At 43.4% G+C, this 23,949-nt stretch overlaps 1 protein-coding gene across 1 annotated transcript in view; it reads left to right on the top strand.

Annotated features, from left to right (window-relative positions):
• The window catches only part of LOC126412887 (zwei Ig domain protein zig-8-like), a 1,343,258-nt gene that overhangs the window by 1,145,721 nt on the left and 173,588 nt on the right, over positions 1–23,949 (top strand). The window contains exon 4 of the mRNA XM_050082777.1: positions 8,819–8,921. Coding sequence (XP_049938734.1) covers positions 8,861–8,921 — 61 coding nt within the window. The 5' untranslated portion in view covers positions 8,819–8,860. The remainder of the gene's footprint in view (positions 1–8,818; positions 8,922–23,949) is intronic.

Raw genomic sequence — 23,949 nt, 5'->3', positions numbered from 1 at the left:
GTAACTGTACAAAGCAAGAAAATCAACGCACGATAACCTAGAGCTCGTCACATAGAGAGCAAACACTCATACTGTTGCAAAAGTCAGCTTGGAATTCCCATGGTAATACGGAAAACATGTGAGGGACCCTCTTGGTTCTCGCATTGCTATCAGTCACACCCTAGCTACAATGGGAGCAGCTTCCGAAGAAGCTACAAAGTGGATGTTCTGAATCAGGGAGAGATTTACTACTGAAATTTGGACGGAGTGTGTTCCGAGAATAGTCAGGCAACATATTATTTCCTCCAACTAACGTCTCGGTACGTGGTCGTCACGTGAATATTGGAAAATTTAGAGCTCATACGGAATTTTACCGAAAATTATTCTTCCCACGCAGAAATCATGAGTTAAATAGAAGAAGTGGAAAAACAGAGTGGTGTCAGAAGAACCCCCGCCGCACTCCTTCAGGTATCTTGCGGAGTGTAGATGTAGGTGTAGGCGCAGATATGGATGTAGTTTTAGTCGTAGGTGGACGATGACTTTATATGGGGCTCCGGGGCGTCAGCATTAACTCGTTGATCCTTAGTATTTGCTGTAGTGCTGCTCTATATTGTGACTAACAATTTCTTTTGAGGACATGTACACACGAATGACACAACTCTGCTCTATAACTGAAACGATTTCCATCTTCGAACAAGCTATCTTCGTCTTCAGTTGTTTCTCATGAATTTTTATCGGATGCGGCGTTCTGTGCTTTAGCATATTTTATTGTATAGTGTAGAAAAAATAGCAGATAAAAATAAAAAAAGAAGAAGTGGATATGTTTTGGTAACGTATATAAAATAAACGACTAGAGGTTACTTACACAGGTCTTAAAATAACTTTAGCACAATAAGTTGAAAGCTAGCTGGATTGAATAGGTCACGAAAAATTTACAGAGAAACAATGTCAGGGAAATGGAAACACCAACCACGGATAAGTTTAGAAGAAATTACCACGGACGGAAGGGTGCCAAGGCAGGAACAAATCGAAAATAGGTTGAGAGTGGAATGAGGAGAAGAAAAATCAACGCTATGAAAGTTCAGAGAATCACAGTAGGAAAAGGAAGGGAAACCAGAGAATATGAAGAGCGGAAATTAAAAAGTCGTATTCTTGGAAAGTCGTAAATGCCTAAGCATGGATGGCTAGAGGAGAAATGTAACGATGCAGAGGCTTAACTCACTAGGGGTAAGATAGATACTGCCTACAGGAAAATTAAAGAGACCTATGGAGCAAAGAGAGCCACTTGTATGAATATCAAGAGCTCAGATGGAAACCCAGTTCTAAGCAAAGAAGGCAAAGCAGAAAGGTGGAAGGAGTATGTAGAGGGTCTATACAAGGGCGATGTGCTTGAGGAAAATATTGTGGAAATGGAAGAGGACGTAGATGAAGATGAAATGGGAGATACGATACTGCGTGAAGGGTTTGACAGAGCACTGAAAAACCTGAGTCGAAACAAGGCCCGGGAGTAGACAACATTCCATTGGAACTACTGACGGCCTTGGGAGAGCCAGTCCTGACAAAACTCTACCATCTGGTGGGCACGGTGTATGAGACAGGCAAAATACCCTCAGACTTCAAGAAGAATATAATTGTCCAATCCCAAAGAAAGCAAGTGTTGACAGATGTGAAAATTACCAAACTATCAGTTTAATACGTCACAGCTGCAAAATATTATCGCGAATTCTTTATAGACGAATGGAAAAACTGGTAGAAGCCAACCTCGGCGAAGATCAGTTTATATTCCGCAGAAATGTTGGAACACGTGAGGCAATACTGACCCTACGACTTATCTTCGAAAATAGATTAAGGAAAGGCAAGCCTACATTTCTAGCATTTGTAGACTTAGAAAAAGCTTTTGACAATGTTGACTGGAATACTCTCTTTCAAATTCTAAAGGTGACAGGGGTAAAATACAGGGAGCGAATGGCTATTTACAATTTGTACAGAAACCAGATGGCAGTTATAAGAGTCAGGGGGCACGAAAGGGAAGCAGCGGTCGGGAAGGGAGTGAGACAAGGTTGTAGCCCGTCCCCGATGTTATTAAATCAGTATATTGAGCAAGCAGTAAAGGAAACAAATGAAAAATTCGGAGTAGGTATAAAAACTTTGAGGTTCACCGATGACATTGTAATTCTGTCAGAGACAGCAAAGGACTTGGAAGAGCAGTTGAACGGAATAGACAGTGTCTTGAAAGGAGGATATAAGATCAACATCAACAAAAGCAAAACGAGGATAATGGAATGTAGTCGAATGAAGTCGGGTGATGCTGACGGGATTAGATTAGGAAATGAGACACTTAAAGTAGTAAAGGAGTTTTGCTATTTGGGGAGCAAAATAGCTGATGATGGTCAAAGTAGAGAGGATATAAAATGTAAACTGGCAAAGGCAAGGAAAGCGTTTCTGAAGAAGAGAAATTTGTTAACATTGAGTATAAATTTAAGCGTCAGGAAGTCGTTTTGGAAAGTATTTGTATGGAGTGTAGCCATGTACGGAAGTGAAACATGGACGATAAATATTTTGGACAAGAAGGGAATAGAAGCTTTCGAAATGTGGTGCTACAGAAGAATGATGAAGATTAAATGGGTAGATCACATAACTAATGAGGATGTATTGAATAGAATTGGGGAGAAGAGGAGTTTGTGGCACAACTTGACAAGAAGACGGAACCGATTGGTAGGACATGTTCTGCGGAACCAAGGGATCACAAATTTAGCATTGGAGGGCAGTGTGGAGGGTAAAAATCGTAGAGGGAGACGAAGAGATGAATACACTAAGCAGATTCAGAAGAATGTAGGTTGCAGTAGGTACTGGGAGATGACGCAGCTTGCACAGTATAGAGTAACATGGAGAGCTGCATCAAACCAGTCTCAGGACTGAAGACAACAACAACAACATTCTTGTAACATATATTGTCTACGTACTTGTTCTGTTGTGCTACATGCTCAGTCCTATGCTCCCACTGCGCCAACAACATGTGCTCCTGGTATTAATGAATTTATACAGCGCTGGTAAAAGCACACAATTTGCAAACACTAACACAGCGCCTTGGTTGAACTGTGCATGTACTGAGACGATAATAACACAAGTAGACGTGGAGTCTACACTATACACAATCTGTAACTTGCCGTACTGTAACTTCAACTGTCAATATATTAAGTTTTGCAATAAATAATTGTTTCTCGTTCTCTAATGTATCGTTCACAATAGTTGCGTAACATACTGTAAATATCTACGAAGGCGTACGTAACTATGAAGATGCGGATCAATGTAATCGCCATGAGATGATAAAAACGCACCTTGCGACACTTGTATCATATTGACATCTATCGTACACTTTCTCTCGCACTGATCATTCGCACTGTAACAACTGGAACGCCAATTGTAACAACTACAACGGCTTCTGACATCAAATGTAATAGTTGTGTTACTAAATGTGACACTTCTGTCACTCAATGTAACTGGATTTTCTCTTTGGATGCTGTCAATTGTCAGGATGAGCATTCTAAAGCATTCTGTCAGGGTGAAAATATTAAATAAATTAACTTTTCTCTCTTACAGCATGTGGGCAGGGTGGGTTCTCCCTTGGCTCGGGTATGAGGTCGAATGAAACATCATTTTTACATAAGATAACTTTTATTGAAAGTTTCGTACAACTGTATCTTACTGGATGTTCTGGTTCGGAGAGCGGCAGCCGTGTCGTTTGCGTAGCCTTGTGCTGCGACAGCGGCGGCGGCGGCGGCGGCGGCGGCGGCGTCTGATTACGCGTAGCGGTGTGTATCTCGTGTCGCCGTCTCGCCCAGCTGACCGGAGACGCGCAGCGCGAGGTGGCCCGTTTAATTATTGCGAGCGACGTCGTGCATCGGATGGTGATACCTTGAATGTGGCGTCCCAGTGTTTCTCTTCTCTAAGCGGCCGCGTGTGTTGTGCGTCGACCAGCGGAGCGGCGCGGCGGGGGAAGGCCAGTGTCCCCAACTCGAACCACGGACTCCCGCTTGCCAGTCTTCGGCTGTCAGGTCTTCATCCCAGCTCACAGGTAACTACTGATGTGAGGCCGTCTCCTTCCCGTCCTCACGAGTCACCCGGGTATGTAAAAACCAGACTTCCAATACCTTTTAACTTCTGTCTTCTGGCGCCGCGGCTGCTGCTTGCTATTCCATTACAGCGGCGGACTTGGTGCGTCTGTGCATGATGCAGTCTCTTCTTGCATGACGGTCTTCAGCACCGAAACTGACTGAAAACTACTGCTACTCTTCTTTTCTTCCTTCGTCTCTCGTCTTCGTCTCCGTCTGTCTTCATCTGTCTTCATCTGCCTTCATCTGTCTTCCTCTGTCTTCCTCCGTCGGGCCCACCGCGTCTCGCGTATTTATACACTTCAGTTTACTGGAGGTGAACGACTTCACGGCCATTGCCTCTTCTGTCACGTTGAAAAGCTTCTCGAAGAATCTTCTTGACCTCGGTCATTGGCTCTTGGAATGTAGGCGGGGGCCTCTGATCGCATGTGACGACTGAGAAACACGTGAGCCGGTCATTGCCTCTTCCGTCACGTTGAAAAGCTTCTCGAAGAATCTTCTTAACGTCGGTCATTGGCTCTTGGAATGTAGGCGAGGGCCTTTGCTCACATGCGACAACTGAGAAACACGTGAGCCGGTCGGGCGATGCCCTGACGGCTGAATCGACAGCGCCCGCTTATGTGGAACTCGCTGACTCCACGGTCATTGTTTCTTCTGTTCTGCCCGCTGAATGCCAGTATGTAACTCTCTAAACTAAACCAAGTTTTCCATTTATATTCTAATTTCTAGTTCACTTTGATTTCACTAATTTATTTACTTAAGTAACACTCAACAGCACTAAAGTATCTGTTTCGCACTTGCTCACGTCTCCAAAATCGTCCAGACAGACAGATTCTTAACTCTAATTTACTAAAGATATGTAAAATTTACGATTACAGCACGTCATACACTGTAACATTTTGTCCTTAATTTCGTATGTGACATACCATTGAACATCTAGTAATTCTAATGGAGTAATGTTAACCTATAAAAATACTTCCTTTAAATAAAATGTGAAGTAGTTAACTTTACGATGGCTTGGTAACGACGTAACATTCACTCATGGCTGCTTTAGGGTCAATATTTACCAAACGGCAATGTTTTCGGAGGTAAATTAATATTTATGTAGCTATTCATACATTTGTTCAGCGGAGCACATTCATCCGATAGCTCAATATACGTCCGTTAACTTCACTGCGACCGTTTAAAACCGATTTTTTTATTCATGATGCACTGTCCGTTACAACTTCCGATCGCGAACACGACTCGGCACTCACTGCTCTATTATCGTAGCTCCTGCTTTCAGCAGTCATGGTATCGATACGGGCAGCGGGTATCGATTCTCTAGGCAAAGCCTAGTGTAGACGACGGGACTAAGTATTGCAGGCAAGCCAAACCCCTCGCTGTGGAGCAGGCCATGTCTACAAGAGTTAAGTCCCTTAGTTCGAGCTGGTATATTCTCTATTCGCCATGTTTCTCTTCCGGCGACAGTCCTCTGTGCATTACCGTATCTGTGTTCTTTACTGTATTATTAACTCGGTTTAGAAGAAACATAAACTACTGTGATGACATTCTTAGGTCTTCCCAAAAGCTAATTTCCACACGGATGCTGAGCAAAATGATTCAAATGGCTCTGAGCGCTATGGGACTTAACATCGGTGGTCATCAGTCCCCTAGAACTTAGAACTACTTAAACCTAACTAACCTAAGGACATCACACACATCCATGCCCGAGGCAGGATACGAACCAGCGACCGTACCAGTCGCGTGGTTCCGGACTGAGCGCCTAGAACCGCTAGACCACCGCGGCCGGCGATGCTGAGCAACCGAGCTGGCGTCTTTTCATCATATAATAACGAATCCCAATACGTGTATTGTTTCATTTCTGCGATTTATTGCAGACAACCTTTGCGTCCGCCGCAATCCGTGCAGCTGCGAAAAGTTCCATTTCAGACACGACTCCGTATCGTGTTTTTATAAAACACGATACTGAACCATACACTGGCATCATACACTCCTGGAAATGGAAAAAAGAACACATTGACACCGGTGTGTCAGACCCACCATACTTGCTCCGGACACTGCGAGAGGGCTGTACAAGCAATGATCACACGCACGGCACAGCGGACACACCAGGAACCGCGGTGTTGGCCGTCGAATGGCGCTAGCTGCGCAGCATTTGTGCACCGCCGCCGTCAGTGTCAGCCAGTTTGCCGTGGCATACGGAGCTCCATCGCAGTCTTTAACACTGGTAGCATGCCGCGACAGCGTGGACGTGAACCGTATGTGCAGTTGACGGACTTTGAGCGAGGGCGTATAGTGGGCATGCGGGAGGCCGGGTGGACGTACCGCCGAATTGCTCAACACGTGGGGCGTGAGGTCTCCACAGTACATCGATGTTGTCGCCAATGGTCGGCGGAAGGTGCACGTGCCCGTCGACCTGGGACCGGACCGCAGCGACGCACAGATGCACGCCAAGACCGTAGGATCCTACGCAGTGCCGTAGGGGACCACACCGCCACTTCCCAGCAAATTAGGGACACTGTTGCTTCTGGGGTATCGGCGAGGACCATTCGCAACCGTCTCCATGAAGCTGGGCTACGGTCCCGCACCCCGTTAGGCCGTCTTCCGCTCACGCCCCAACATCGTGCAGCCCGCCTCCAGTGGTGTCGCGACAGGCGTGAATGGAGGGACGAATGGAGACGTGTCGTCTTCAGCGATGAGAGTCGCTTCTGCCTTGTTGCCAATGGTGGTCGTATGCGTGTTTGGCGCCGTGCAGGTGAGCGCCACAATCAGGACTGCATACGACCGAGGCACACAGGGCCAACTCCCGGCATCATGGTGTGGGGAGCGATCTCCTACACTGGCCGTACACCACTGGTGATCGTCGAGGGGACACTGAATAGTGCACGGTACATCCAAACCGTCATCGAACCCATCGTTCTACCATTCCTAGACCGGCAAGGGAACTTGCTGTTCCAACAGGACAATGCACGTCCGCATGTATCCCGTGCCACCCAACGTGCTCTAGAAGGTGTAAGTCAACTACCCTGGCCAGCAAGATCTCCGGATCTGTCCCCCATTGAGCATGTTTGGGACTGGATGAAGCGTCGTCTCACGCGGTCTGCACGTCCAGCACGAACGCTGGTCCAACTGAGGCGCCAGGTGGAAATGGCATGGCAAGCCGTTCCACAGGACTACATCCAGCATCTCTACGATCGTCTCCATGGGAGAATAGCAGCCTGCATTGCTGCGAAAGGTGGATAAACACTGTACTAGTGCCGACATTGTGCATGCTCTGTTGCCTGTGTCTATGTGCCTGTGGTTCTGTCAGTGTGATCATGTGATGTATCTGACCCCAGGAATGTGTCAATAAGGTTTCCCCTTCCTGGGACAATGAATTCACGGTGTTCTTATTTCAATTTCCAGGAGTGTATGTCTACAGTCACACACGAAACCATTTGCGTGATAGTCTTCCACTCATTACTTGAAACTAGGTGGAGCCTTCAATAAGTAACGCAATAACATTTTTTTTTCCTCGGCCACTTTCGCTTGAGAAAAGGAAGAATGTATTATAGAACGTGGTGGAGTACTCCTTGCTTGAGCCCGTATAGATCCCTGCCGTTCCGATAGGTGGCGGCGCCGTACGTAGCCTTCAAAATGCCGTCTGTAACGGATGTGCGTTCCAAGCAGAGAGCTGTCATTGAGTTTCTGTTGCCGGAAAATTAAAGTATCGTAGGTATTCAAAGGCGCTGGCAGAATGTCTACGGAAACCAGATAGTAAAGAAAAGCACGGCGAGTCGTTGGGCGAGGTGTCTGCCATCATCGCAAGGTGGATGTGCTAACCTGTCCGATCTCCCGTGTGCCCGTCGGCCGCACTCAAATCCGAATTCTGCATTGTTGGAGCGTACGGGCTCTCTCGGTAGAGGTGATTGATAGATAACATTCCAATACCTCGCTACTCAACTGGATGCCTGTATTATTAGTGTTGACATAGTCGTCCACCAATGAGGGTACTCAAACCAGTTTGCCAGCAGGGTTCTTCGCTGCCTAACAGAAGACCACAAAGAGCAACGAAGGACTATCTGTGTGGAATAGCCGCTCATTAAGAGGCTTATCGGGTGCATATTATGTAGAATATCGTTCCGGTCAATGAAACATGGTTTCGCCGGCCGGTGTGGCCGAGGGGCTCTAGCCGCTACAGTCTGGAACCGCGTGACCGCTACGGTGACAGGTTCGAATCCTGCCTCGGGCATGGATTTATGTGATGTCCTTAGATTACTTAGGTGTAAGTAGTTCTATGTTCTAGAGGACCGATGACCTCAGAAGATAAGTCCCATAGTGCTCAGAGCCATTTGGACCATTTTTGTCATTGCCGCCACAAAGATGCAAAAGAACTTTTCTTCATGACAATGCAAGGCTTCACACAAGTCAGCACTCCCGAGAGGAGCTCACAAAACTTCATTGGACTCTTCTTCCTCATCCACGCTGCAGCCCATCTCTTACATGTTTCGACTACCATCTCTTTCGCCCAATGATGGATGCACTCCGCGAGAAGCAGAAGGAATATCGAATAAAAGCAATCTGCTTCCAGGAAAAAAAATACGTTGTGTTACTTTCTTTACGACCCTTGTAAAATGTCACCAGCAATCAGTTCTTCTAAATGAATATGTGAAGTGATACGGTTAAGTAAGACGGTTAACGATGGCTACCTGTGACATGTGTGTGACTGTTATCCCTTGTTGCAGGAGTGACCACTCGGCAGCTGGACGCCATGTAGCAGACAGAGCATGCCTCCGCCACCGCTGCTGCTGCTGCTGCCGCTCTCGTGGTGGCTGCTCGCGCCAGCAGGTAAGTACACCGTTCCCAAAAAGCATCTGCCTTTTGAAGAATTACGTAATATAAGCTTATATCGTTCACCCCTGTAGCTCCGCTCGGTTAATCACCAGAACACGTGATGCGGAAGAAGAAACCGGTTCAAAACCGAGCTGCATCGAAGTGGAAAAAGTGGAAACTTTACTGGCGTAAATGACACTATATCCCTCCCTCATTGCTCTAATGTTAAAATAGTGATCGATGAATAACTAACGTACGTCGGGTACATCGCGTCAGGTCTGAATTGGTTCCCGGTGCTCTCCCACAAAGAATCGTACAGAAACAGAATGTTGTTGTGGTGTTCAGTCCTGAGACTGGTCTGATGCAGCTCTCCGTGCTACTCTATCCTGTGCAAGCTTCTTTATCTCCCAGAACCTACTGTAACCTACATCCTTCTGAATCTGCTTAGTGTATTCATCTCTTCGTCTCCCCCTACGATTTCTACCCCCCACGCTGCCCTCCAATACTAAATTGATCATTCTCTGATGCCTCAAAATATGTCCTACAAACCGATCCCTTCTTCTAGCCAAGTTATGCAACAAACTCCTCTTCTCCCCAATTCTATTCAATACCTCCTCATTAGTTATGTGATCTACCCATCTAATCTTCTGCATTCTTCTGTAGCACCACATTTCTAAAGCTTCTATTCTTCTCCTGTCCAAACTATTTTCCGTCCAGAAACAGAATACTGAACAATAATATGATCGTCCGTCAGCTAAGGACGAAATATATTATCTCAGCCATTAATCTCTGTATTCGAATGGTGTGTGCACTAAAATTTGCATAAATTATAGCGCGCGAGGGACGTAAATAAGTAATGCAAAATATTTTTTCCTAAAAGGAGGTTGGTTTTTTCAAGATTCTCCACCCTTTCGTCTATTAGATCCAACGTTTTCAACGTGATATCCGTTCAATGCGACGGCCTTACGCAACCTGTATACCCCCATGATACCACTCTACTAGCCGACATCGGAGCCGACATCTTGCCGCGTCGGTAACTTTCTCAACAACCACTTTACTGCTTCCTTCATTGGGCGGAAGAGGTGGAAGTTGGAAGGTGCGAGATCCAGTCAGTAGGGTGGATGAGCAAGAACGCTCCAATGAAGCTGCGTCAGCTCCATTCGCGTGCGCAAATTTGTGGGAGGCCTCGAGTTCTCATGGAGAAGGAGAAATTCAATTTTTGCATCGACGAATACTCTGAAACCGTTTCTTCAATTTCCTGAGGGTAGTACAATATACTTCAGAGTTCGTCGTTGCACAATGAGAGAGGACGTCAAATAAAGTAGCCCCTTCAGAGTCCCGGAAGACAGCTGCCATAATTTAACCGGCCGAGGTTGCGGTCTTAAACTGTGTCGTCGGAGATGACGTAATGTGGCGCCACTCCATGGATTAGCCGGTTTTTTCACAGTTTGAAGTGATGGACCCAATTTTCATTGCCTGTGGCGCGCAGGAGCATACGTAAAGGTGAAACTACATGTCGACCCAGTGTCGCAATGCGCGCTACCGGCGTTAAAAACAAACGTCAGATGACACTAGACGTGCCATTACGAATAAAATGTTTTTTCTCATAAGAAATTAGGATCACCGGGCCCAAACACTGTCCAATTGAGGGCCACGATCACGATTTAGACTATGTTCTGCTATATGTATTTCCACACATTCTTTAATTATTCAGTACCAGAAGGATATCGTCGGGGCCAAGATTTTTGTGGCCGGATAATCGATAATCTGGTAATACAACGCTCAGTTACGTCCGACTTACTGGGCTGCGAAAGGCGAGTGTGGCGCTCATGTTCGATGCACCTCTCATGTCCCGTGCATACCGTCTGACGTATGTAAGCTTTCCCACGGTGGGAAGGAGTTTTGTTAATTCCGGACTTCAGGAGTCCCTGCTCGTCCATTACCGAACCGGGAAAACCACTTACATTGGCCGCTGACCGGAATGTTACTTTAATTTGACGTTTCCTTACGATACTGCCTACTTCAGAAGGAAGGTTGCCGACGTATGGAAGGAACTCCCTAGACTTGAACAACTCCTTATCTTGTTGATGTTGTGGGCGGTCACGGGTCTTCCTCCTTAGCGCTGTAGTAATCTGATGTTTTGAGTAACCATTATCTCCGAACGTCGACTGTAGATGTTCTGGCTCCTATGTAAGACTGCCTCCATGAGAAATAACATGTGCCCCGTGAACCACCGTTCTAAGGACGTCGTTAGTTTGTGAAGGGTGACGGTAACTCGAGGCTTCCAGAGAGAGGTCCGAATGTGTAGACTTACAGTAGACAGAATGCCACAATAATACATCAACTTTCCTACGATAAAGACGTCCTAAAACGGTAAGCAACCATCCGTCTCTATTTGTATCGTAAATCTGATGTTCTTGTGGACTGACTTCCTATGTTGCAACAAAACACGACAGTTCTACTTCACCGTAGGGCCACACTGCAAAAGTGTCATCTACATAGCGCCAGAAGACTCTCTTGCTAAGTTCTGCCGAATCAAGTTCTCTTTCCTCAAAGTAGTCCTTAAAATAGTTTGCTACCAGAGGGGAGAGGGGACTGCCCGTGGTAACATCGTCAGTTCGCTCAAAAAATTCATTGTTAATTTAAAACTAGGTTGAGGAAAGGACTTTATGAAAAAGTTCATTTATATCGTTCGTGGACTTATTGCTGATGAATAACAAACAGTCCATAAGAGAAACCTTAGTGAAAAGTGAGGGGATATCAATGCTCACTAATGTCAGTTTCACTGAGTTGACGTGATTTGAGTATATTGATGAAGTCAGCAGAGTTGCGAACGTGATTCGTGCAATTCCCCACAAAGGTATCAGTAAACAGGCAAGACATATAGCCAAATGACACGTGGGGGCATCGATATTACTGGCGATCGGCCGTAACGGAATCTGTATCTTATGAATCTTCCGAAGACCATATACTTTGGGTGGCATAAAACTATGAGGTTCTTCTTCACCATAGGGCCACACTACATAAGTGTCATCAACATATCGCCAGAAGACTGTCTGTCTGAGTTCCGCCGAATCAACATCTCTTTCCTCAAACTAGTCGATAAAATAGGTTGCTACCAGAGGGGAGAGGATCACCCGCCTAGCGAGCAAACAAGAGCGGCAATGCCACAGAAACAGAAAGTGAACATATTTTTTGAATAAAAAAAGGGAGGGAGATAAGCTATAGAGACAAGGAAAGGACCAAACACACTTTCTTGTCTATAATACAACACGCAGTCGCCATTGATCTGTATTTTACAATTGCCATTGCCGACTTTCGCCCAGAAAAACAGGTACTCATCAGCGTTTAACTTCTTCTTCCATCTGATAGACAATACAAATGGCATGCTTGGAACAAGAGAACCATAAGGCTGTTTAGCCAACAGTCCTGTAGTCTCAGCAATACTCCAAGTCTTCCAAGCCAAAATGTTAGCATCTGGAAATGCTTCAAGGCCACCATAATCTGCTTGGTTGCCCCATAAAACAGCCAGTGTCAGCCATGTACTACCTCCGAACACTGCTTGTACATCACAAGTAAAGTTCAGATGGAGTCCACAAAAAATATTTGGACCTCCAATCAATTGTTGCTTATTAAACTGCCCAGCCAAGTGAATATCAATCGCCTTCAAACTGCAATATTCAGATACACTGCGCTGCCAGCGACGATGGTAACCACGTCGCAGAGGCATTGCTGTGGCACGTTAACACAAGTGAACGTAGCAAGCCAACGCCCAGCGAGACACCCAGACCTATGCGTCCGCACTCCTCGACGTTTGCAGGGTGAATGACGCTCCGTGCTGCGGCGCAGCTGGACGCCAGTACAGCTTATCGCACCACAACTTCCGGTCGCCACGCGCTCGCAGAGCGTCAGCGCACCTTATCAGCGCGACTGCCGCAACCTGAAGTGAATTTTGTCGCAACGCGGGCCTAATAATGCTAGGTACATTTTGGCTTGGAAGACTTGGAGTATTGCTGAGACCACAGGACTGTTTGCTAAACAGCCTTATGGGACTCTAGTTCCAAGCATGCCATTTGTATTGTCTACCAGAAGAAAGAAGAAGTTAAATGCTAATGAGTACCTGTTTTTGTGGGCGATTCGCACAGCAATGCCTCTGCGCCGCAGCACTCAGCGTCATTCGCTCTGCGAAAGTCGAGGAGTGCGGACACGTAGCTCTGGGTGTCTCGCTGGGCATTGGCTTGCTACGTTCTCTTGTGTTAACGTGCCACAACAATGCCTCTGCGACGTGGTTATCGTCGTCGCTGGCGGCGCAGTGTACCTGTGTATCGCAGTTTGCAGGCGATTGATATTGACGTGGCTGGGCAGTTTAATAAGCAAAAACTGATTGGAGGTCCAAATGTTTTTCGTGTACTCCATCGGAACTTTACTTGTGATGTAAAAGCAGTGTTTGGAGGTAGTACGTGGCTGACACTGGCTGTTGTATGGGGCAACCAAGCAGATTATGGTGGCCTTGAAGCATTTCTAGATGCTAACATTTTGGCTTGGAAGACTTTTAGTATAGCTGAGACTACAGGAGTGTTGGCTAAACAGCCTTATGGTTCTCTTGTTCCAAGCATGCCATTTGTATTGTCTACCAGAAGAAAGAAGAAGTTAAATGCTAATGAGTACCTGTTTTTGTGGGCGAAAGTCTTTTGGCCACTTCTTGCAGAGCAGAAGAAGAATTCATCAGCGCTGACGTTTTTCTTTCCACTTTCCCGGTGGGGTCTTTGTCAGTCTTCCAGTACACTGGCCCACTCAACAAGCTATAAATCTCCTGTTGATAAATCTCACGTTTCATAAGCACGGTGGCACTTCCCTTATCCGCTGGTAAGACCACCGTGTGAGGATTTTTTTCCAGGCTTTCGTAGTGCAGCGCTTTCCATGGCAGAACTTTTGCTCTTCTGATGCGGAGCTTTCATGAGTGCTCGAAATGTTTCTCGTCTTATTTGTTCTGCAGCGTCACTAGGAAGAGGACTAACAGCTTCCTCAACAGCACTGATAAAATCAATTAGAAGCAGCGTTCTCGGCGTATGGGCGAAATTTAAGCCTTTCCGGTTCAGAGACACCGTTATATTGACAAAAGCCCTATCTGTTAATTTGACAATAGCGCGTCGAACAGTATCTTCTTACGGTAACATTGCTGATAAGCGGGCGAACTTCTAAAACTCTCTTGAAGTAGACTTCGCTCGAAATTTTTTTCCTTAAAGACGACACCCTCAACTAGCAGTCTCCAGTCGGCTGACACTCACCTGAAGATGGCTGAACGGTTGTCAGCCGAAATATTGTGGAACGAAGTCAACATGATCCGGCTGCTATCCTGATTTGTTATTATTTTCGACTGACTGATATTGCAACGTAATGGAGCGTGTGAAACAAATAAAATACGTGCTTCGCATATACTCCTGAACTCCTGTTTCCGTAGACTGCAATATTCCCGCCTTCGCGATACTCTCTTTTTTTATTATTTGGCGATTATACGATACTGGAGCCACTGTACAGCTGATATTTACTCGTTTACAAATTTTTTCTTTATATTGGAGACTAGAATTATACTCGAGGATACAATGATCGTTTCTCTCATTGCCGTACTTACGCTCATTTTGACTTAAGTTTTTGTCAAAAATCCTCAGTTTCATTCTGTAATGAAGCCTCTTTCCTTTCGTGGAAACATCTCTAACTCTATACAAAGGTGTTTTATGAATTAATAGATCAAAAATTACCTAGTAGTTCTCCAGTATTGATCAACACGTGTCTAATAATATTTCAATGGAACTGCATGATTTGAAAGTAGACTCCCATCATTACTCTAACATCAGAATTTCGTGATCAACGTGCAACACATTTTCACGTTTTCGTACTATCGTTATTGCTGCCTCTGATTGGTTCTGTTTGAAAGAAAACCATTTTCTAAAATTAATTACCCTTCAGTTCTAGAGAGTGTATCATGTCAACGTCTTTCATTATAGTTTGTTCTTACTTGGTTGTTCTAGCTTTCACTAAATATGACTTCTTGTAGAACATACGAACCAGCCAGTGACTGTAAGCTTCTTGTTAAGTCTTATAACTGCTGGTAATATTCGTCATTTCATTCTCAGCCGTTTATTTGACGTTGAGATTCGGCAACGTGAGTGGCGTAAATAGTGCAGTAAGTGGGACATGTCTGTAGAACCACGTGCTCAAACAGCAATAGGATAAAAATTTGCTCGCAATGAAACTGCACCAAGCAATGAAATTAATATCTTGAAATGCATGTTGAGATGCGTATGTACGTATTATGTGACAGATAGCAGATCGCTTGTTGTTGAGTTGAACGAAGGGTTACCAGGATTCATTTAACTCAGCCATTAAATCATCTTCCAAGATAATCTACATCGATACCAAAATGATTACTCTGCTACTTACAATTAAGTGACTTGCAGAGGATTCACCGAGCCACATTCAAGCTTGTTGCCCTTAAATCTTGAACAGCCCGTGGCGAAACCGGAAACATACATCTTTCGGTTCGACCTCTGATTTCTCTTATTTTATTATGATGGTCATTTCTCCCTAAGTAGGTGGGCGCCAACAAAATATCTTCATACTCTAAGGAGAAAGCTGCTGATTCAAATTTCATGCGAACGTCCTCTTGCGACGAAAAACGCCTTATTTTAATGACTACCATCACATTACATGTATAATAACCACGGGCACTGTCTCCCCTAATTAGTTATAGTATAGAATGAGCTGCACTTCTTTGGACCTGTTCGGTGTCCTCCCTTAACACTATCTGAAGCGGATCCCACATTTCACAGCAGTACTCCAGAAGAGAGCGGACAAGCGTAGTGTAAACACTCTCTCTTTACTAGACATGTTACATTTTCTAAGTAAGCATGAAGAAGTGCATCAAAAAGCAACTGAAGAACTGTGTGACATCGTGATGCGATCTTTCAGATACATCGTTATCAGAAATGTTTTGTGAGTTGATGAACAGTATGAGTCCATGTGCAAAAATCGATCAAGTTGGGATATACATTAATCTTATTATCAGTCATCATTTTCGAATTTCCAGCTACAACTACTTTCAGTGTTTAACTGTTTTGTGAATGCTATAATGCGTTCCACACAAATCTGCCACTTTAGTGCAAAAGATTTTAATAGACTCCTACCTCTCTTATTCTCTTCGTCACTTTCTGATTTTTGCCTACTTTGCTCTCATAATTTTGACACACATTTTAACAACGACAATTTAAAAATCTCTTAATTGTTATTTTCTTCAGTTCTCACCATCTACCCTCCACATCCTTATGTTTAGTTAATCCAGGATTATAGTCAAAAATGTTGTGCTGTTATATACCTCTATTTGAAACCATTAAAAATCTGTCGTAGATACCATTTATCTGCTTAGAAGGCCGACTCGCACTGACCACATTTTAAAATTATGTTTTGCAAGACATTATTCCCCTTTCTCTAGTCTTTATCACTAACGCCATAGCTTTATTTATTCTCAACATAAAATCTCTGCTGAATGAACTGTCTACTTGATTTAAAATTCTTATAAGCTTATTTTAATTTGAGCTAATAATAGTTTATATTGGATTCCTCTGGGAGGGTATCACAGACTCGTCACCTTCGGAGAGCGATATCATTTTTACCAAGCTTTTACTTCAAAATATGGCTTAATTAATCACTACTAGCTTGTTTGAATCTTTTCCCTTTCTCAGAGGCGTGATAGCTGTGGACACGTCATCCTAGTAAGTTGTATAAGCCATTTTTCCCGCACACACTTCCTAACACCGGCAGAACTGCAAACAGCTCTTGATACACATACCGAGGTCTCGTATATTGACGGCTATGTTATGCATAATCCTCAGACTGACATGTACCTTTTGTTTTATGCAACTTACGGAGTTGACGTATTCAGTATATTACGAATTTGAGAATGAGTAAAAATAGACACATCAGAGGATTCCTTAGTAAAGTACTATTTCAAAAGCACCGACTGGTGGAAATGAAGTTCATCAAAAGAAATATTTTTCCAGTAATGCAACTGTTTCTTGAAGTAGGAGCGGGTGTAAAATCTTTGGAACAGCACAGACTCAATCCTGGTTTGAAAAACCCAGCGAATAAGACGTTCCAAATCAAATGATCAAACTGGGCGTTTGTCTTGTTAATGTATTTGTAAATATTATGTTAAGTACTTAATTGTAAATGTTGAGGACCCGTATCGATAGAAAACAATTCCCAGTTTGTATTTAGTGGAGGAAAATCAACACACGATGAAGTTAAATGGGGCTGAAGGCAACCAAGCGCTACAGTTTCGAATTAATGGAAAGAGAGAGAGAGAGAGAGAGAGAGAGGAAATAAATAGGGTCAGGAAGTGGGATAATAATTAGTTAACATATGTTTGTGTGCATCTATATGTCCATTTAATATACGCTGGCCTCGGAAACGGCGTCATTCAACGCTTCCTCGTAAAGAAAATGTCACGATTTTCGCTGGCAGATGATTTAACTGAGACACGATTGGGGTATACTCTTGAATTAATTCTGTTCAGAGCAGCAGTGACCAAAAGAATTCAGACAAGGAAGTATTCTGTATTTCGGGAAACGCTAGTTACGATTTATGTAAGTAAATGAGTAACGATACAGTAAATTCAGAGTTGATACTCAGCAAAAATATATCTAGTATTGCAGTGTAAGAATTTAAAGTTTATTGCTTTCTTTGACGCGTATCTCGAATATTTTATGGGTCGGTTACAATAGCCGGACATATACAAGAGAATAATGCAAAATGATATAAAGTAAAATTCGTACTGCTTCATATAACGTAATACTATAACATGAAAATACTCTGCACCCTGCCGAAACTATATTCCGTGTGGACAGTTTGATCGATCTCGAAATTCAGCACACTCTTCTTAAGTTACTGTTTGTCTTGTTTGGTGTGACGTTCAACATACAAAAAAACAAAGGTACTAACACAGCCAGCTCCTGAAACCGCCTTTTGCAGAAGTCCACATTTCTGCTTCCTGCACTTCTTTCTAAAATGTTGCACTCCCTCTATCTGGGAAGTACAGAGTGATTATAATTAAACTCAAATTTTCAAAACGCTGTAGAAATAACAGCACTGGTCAGAATGACGTGAAATTGCAACGGAATCTTGCCGAAGGAGGGGGAAAACGTATGGCAACAGAAAAATAAATAGTTACGAAATGTAGCAATAGATGTCACTGTAAGCATCATAATTTAACAGTGGTCGACTACAAATGACAAATGAAGCATACAACGATGCCTAAGGTGTACGTTCGACGTTAAACAAACTGTACTGCTCAGTGTGTAAGGGTGTACAGGTGAGACACTGTTAGTTACATAAGCCCATCCACTAAGGCAAGGTCATATCACATCGGATGGGAAAAATCGGTTTTTAATTGTCCTGAGGCCAAAAACCGCATAAAAGTATCATTCACATCGGTTTTTAATTGTACTGTGGTCAAAAAGTGCATAAAAAGCATCAATCAAAAACCGGTCGTATTATTAATTTACGTGTCACTGCCGCAAAACATGTTAAATATGCTATCCACCTCTTTCTGCTACAAGTTGAAATCGAGAAACAGCATGTTCCACAACTGATCGAAGTGTTTCCGGGGTCAACAGAATGGGTTGCGCAGTGCGTGCCTTCAATGCAGCCAAGATTGCAATCGGAACATTGAACACAATATCTTTCAACATCTTTCAGATAGCCCCACAACCAGAAATCTAATGGATTAAGATCAGGTGATCGGGACAGCTAGGCTGTAGGGAAGTGGCGGCTGATAATTCTAGCATTCCAGAAACGGTGGTTCAGGAGCTGCTGAACTGCACTTGCAAAGTGTGGAGGTGCGCCATCTTGCATAAAACGGATCCCATCCACACATTCACGCCGTTGGAGAGCTGGATTGACGTGGTTGCGCGAAAGGCTCTCATAGCGCTTACCAGTGTCGGTACAGGTAACAAACACCTTTCTCTTCGAAGAAATATGGCCCTAAGATAAATTACGCAGTCAGCCCGCACCACACAGTGACCTTTTCAATATGAAGTGGAACTGGTTGATTTGCGTGTGAATTTTCCGTTGCCCATATTCGACAATTCTGTGTATTGACATATCCTGTCAGATAGAAGTGGGCATCGTCCGTCCATAAAATCTTCCACGGCCAATCACCGTCCAATTCCATGTGAGCAAGAAATTCTACTGCAAATGTCTCTCTTGCTGGAAGGTCAACAGGGAGCAGCTCGTGCACATGGGTAATTGAGAATGGATCGCAAAGAAGGATGTTTCGTGGATTTTACGCACTGTGTTCACGGGTATGTCGAATGTTGTGGGAATTCTCCATGCTCCACTATCTTGCACACCATCACTCGTCTCCTGCATTGGTCTGTTCACTGTATCCACTGATATCGAATCAATTCGTTTCCTCCCTCTACCAGGTTGCACACCAAAAGAACCCGTCGTTTCGAATTTCCGAATCATTTTCTCCACCCCTGCGGCAGTCTTCGCACCAACACCTTTTTTCAAACCCTTTAGTGCCCGGAGCTTCTGCAGAGCGACTTGTGCACGCTCATCATTCTTATAATACAGTTTTAGAAGCAGAGCGCGATCCTGCATTAAGACAGCCATGACGAACGTTGCAGACACGAAAGGAGGAAAAACCGTGTACTTGGCGTGTTTATACCAGCAATGGGTCGTGCGCATGACAGGCGTTTTCGAAATGGCTCTGAGCACTATGCGACTTAACTTCTGAGGACATCAGTCGCCTAGAACTTAGAACTAATTAAACCTAACTAACCTAAGGACATCACACACATCCACGCCCGAGACAGGTTTCGAACCTGCGACCGTAGCAATCACCCGGCTCCAGACTGTAGCGCCTAGAACCACATGGCCACTTTTCATATTCTGACACATACAGCTCTACCTATTGATCAATTTTACCACTATTTTTTTTTCGTCTGCCACAAGTTTTCCCCTTCTCCGATAATATAACGTTGCATTTTGACGGCATTCTGACCAGTGGTGTTATTTCTACAGGGTTTTCATAGTTTAAGTTCAATTATAATCACTCTGTATATTATCAACTAATTTTCCGTCGGGAAAGAACGTCGAGAACTGGAAGCACGCCGCACATGTTACTTTTGGACGTCTTCTACATCGATCTTCCTGAATAAAGCTGACACTATGCACCAAACTGGTGGTGTATCGAGCAGTTGTTGTTTCTACCCTGCTCCATAGTTGCGAAACGCTCACGCTATATCACCATGATCTTAAGAAACTATTACGCTTCAACCAATGAAGGTTAGATACGTTACCGATATCAAGTGGGATGACTTCGTGCCAAACACTAACGTTCTTGAGAAGGCAAAGCTATTTAGTTTAGAAGCCATTGTTATTGGTAACCAACTCAAATGAATTGGGCATGTCCAGCGCATGAGAAACCACGCACTTCCTCTACAAATTCTAAATAGTGAAGTGAACACAAGTAGATGGCCCGTGGTGCTCCTCTGAAGCGATATAAGTAATAACTCAAGAGGAACTTTATGAATCTAAACATGGACCCAAGTAATTGGTGTGTCACTGCAGGAGATCGTAAGCACTGCACACGTCTATCTCATCTGCTGTTTCACATTCTGAGCAGGAAAGTCGAAGGCAGGACAATGAAAATCATCAAAGATGCAAACTTCGCCAGGCCCATCCACACCCTCCATCCTCTATTATTTGTAAAGTAAATGGCCGCATGTTTCATGTCAGGATTGGTCTGCTAAGCTAACGTAGACATATACATATCTCACTTGCCATGCAATAATGGAAATATAAGAGAAAAATAAAACTTGGATACAAGTATCAGCCGACGACAACATTGTTGTTAAAAGAAAAGTAATATTTTACAAATATGTACATCAAAAGCCTTCTGTTCTATTGAAAGAACCTAAATTGTTCAAAGATAAGAGAAGGATAATGCATGCAGACAAAATGCGTACAACTTTTCTCTCTCAGATATTATCTTAAAAGTACATGTAGAATATTAGCAACAGACATTATTCTCTTTCAGAGTTGCATGCGTTTATTCCACGACCCATTTATATAATAGCTTAGTTACAGGTGTAGTCTGTCGATTATATTAACGAATGGTGCATCCGATATTTATCTTCAAAATCGGACTTCTGTCGCCTGTACCTAAACTCCCACTCTTTCTGTATCTTTCTTTACGTCATAATATTGAGAGATAGTATGCATTTCGTCCACGACTTTCTCTGAGCTTGCTGTATTTGTTTGCATCAGCACGGAAATCAATAAAGAAATACGCCAAACTAGAGCTTTCCGAAGGCACAGGAACGGTGGCAACCATCGTAGGGTAATCAGTCAGGATAAGATTAGAAAACCAAAGCCAATCTTGCTTTATCATTCATTTCCCAAACTTGTTTATTGAGGTTTCCATCAACTAACTCACCAACTATGACAAATGTTGCACCACAGTCTATCTGGCGAAGTGGCAGACTCATTTGAACGTCTCACAGAAGACGTCATAGAACGAGTAACGGAAGACAGCAGTCAGGTGTTTTACTACAAGAAAAGTAATCAACTGCTGACACAGCAGAAGTCACCACTCAGGACTTCTGAAAGGAGAAGTTGTACCATTCATCACCCACTGTGATATTCATGGTGCCACAGGTCACCATTATTTATAGCGAGGACCGCTGCGAGACATGCAGGAATAGTGTCAGTGAGATTATGGAAGTCACCGAAGTGGATGTGGAGTCATGTCGATTCCAGTGCCGAGGACAACTGGACAAGGTTTCTCGGTTGAAGATCCATGGCGCGAACGGTCCGATCTGTGTCGTCCTCAAATTCCAGAATGGGTTCCAAGTCGGGGGTTTTGATGGCCACGGGAGTACAGTAGCCATATCCTGAGGCTCCTGGAATCACACACGTACACTGTGAGCTGAGTGACACAATGAATTGTTCTGCTGGTAGATCCCATCGTGACGAGGAAAACCGAACTGAATTTAGCGGTGGACACGGACCCCAAGTGTAGATGAATACTTGTGTTGCTCTATTGTGCTTCCAAAGTAACGAGACCACTCAGCGAATGCTAGGAAAATATTCCTAAGACTATAACGCTTCCTCCTCCGACATGAAAATTTCCGAGTAATGTTGCAAGGCTTTAGTTTCAAACGCCATCAGCCTTATGTCGTATGTAAAGGCCACCTGCCTCCCTTCAGTGGACGTTGTAATGATCCCGATAGAAGGGAAAAGGAGTATGGAAGTATACGATACCGAAGATAAATTACGATTTTTCAGCAAATTAAACTCAAACTAGTTAAATTTCGTATGGATGCAATTTTGATGCAATGTTTTTCAATGTCATTAAAATATAATATTTCGATTCAAAAGAGATTGCCAAAGCAAGGTACATTTATTTAAACTGTTTTAACACGAATATTTCGTTAGCAACTATTATGTTTTGCTCACATATGCTTATTCAAAGTGTCAACATATGTGACTACGAAATTGCTCGTTACAAAATTTGGCCAGGAGAACGTGATTATTCACTACACTTAGTATTAAAAACAGATAAGTTTAACAATATTTTGTACTGTATACTCACGTAATTTACAGATTTGCAGTTTTTAACCCCAATATTACGCAAATGAGAAAGGTCATATTCAACACTTTGTAATCCAGCTATTTCACTTGGTTGACACTTGTAATTATTTGTAAAATGCACCATTTATGTTTTTAATCTAAACACCTGAGCACCAGAATCATTCGTAACTATTCCATGTAAATAATTCATTAATAACAATTTAACTGACTCTAAAAAAAAAGACAGATAATTTGTTCATCTCTTTGGAAGGTTATAAATACGAGCACTGTCAAAGACCGGGAGGCAGTTGGCTTAGTGTAGTTGTGAAAGTCACGTCGGTCAGTATCTTTGGTGCCGGCTAATTCCATTGTATGTAAACATGTGTGGATCGCAGAACCAAAGAGGTTGATGCACAAGATGTAACTGTTTTGTTAGAGACGCCAGGTAAACTTTACGTGTGCTTTTTAAAGAGGAATAAAACGTGTGATGACTTTTATAAAACTACTAGATGTCTCCAGCCTAACCTTATTCTAAAAATCCGGACCTCTTATAAATATATAATATCCTAGACAACAAAAGTGAAGAGCCATAAACTTTATCTTTGAAACAGTAATATTCAGCGTTGTAACGACCACCCTTCGAACATCTTTGAAATGTTTTGATGAGAAGTTATAATCTCCTAAAGCAAGTGACATTTTATTTACTAACATAAAACTGCATTTTCATCATATTAAGGCAGGGGGCCGTTATAACGTCATCTTCTGATGCTGGAATGCAGATTCCAGCCTTCGTCGCATATGAATTCAGCATACGTGCATTAACCAGGCGAAGTTGCGGAGGCCTTTACGTAGCAACGTTCGCTGAACAGTCGTTGAGGAGATAGTGTTGGTAGCTCCTTGATTCATGTGGGCGATCAGTTTTTCTACAGTTTCTAGTATGATAAAAAAAATTATTAGGTTAAATATATTTCTATTCTTTCAATTTAAATCTGTGTTTCATACTAGAATGTCGTTTTCCCAGTTTGGCACAGCTCTGCCACAGGAGACACGAAAGCGGTCGAAGACGTCCGTCTTCTGGTCGGTTCCTGATCGTTGTCAGAAGGAGGCTAGTTTTTGATTACGCAAAGACTTCTATTATTTGGAAAAGAACAACCCGGATTTCTTTACGTAATCAGTATGAATTTTATAATTACCTAAGGGGCCTTTAACAATGAACAGTAAAAAAATTGCATTTACAAATGAAATCATTAATACATGGGGCAGCTATGAGTTGTATAGAAGACAAGGGGCGGCCTTCTGTACACGACCAGGATGCTGCAGTATTCTCTGCTGTAGTAACGGCTGTTTGACATTTATAATAATAATATGGCATGGAGGTTAAAAAAGTATAAAGGAAAAGAACAGAATA

The sequence above is a fragment of the Schistocerca serialis genome, chromosome 7, assembly GCF_023864345.2.
Source record: "Schistocerca serialis cubense isolate TAMUIC-IGC-003099 chromosome 7, iqSchSeri2.2, whole genome shotgun sequence".
NCBI lineage: Eukaryota > Metazoa > Arthropoda > Insecta > Orthoptera > Acrididae > Schistocerca > Schistocerca serialis.
The sequence above is the reverse complement of the archived record's forward strand: the minus strand, read 5'-3'. Positions and strand labels throughout refer to the sequence as shown.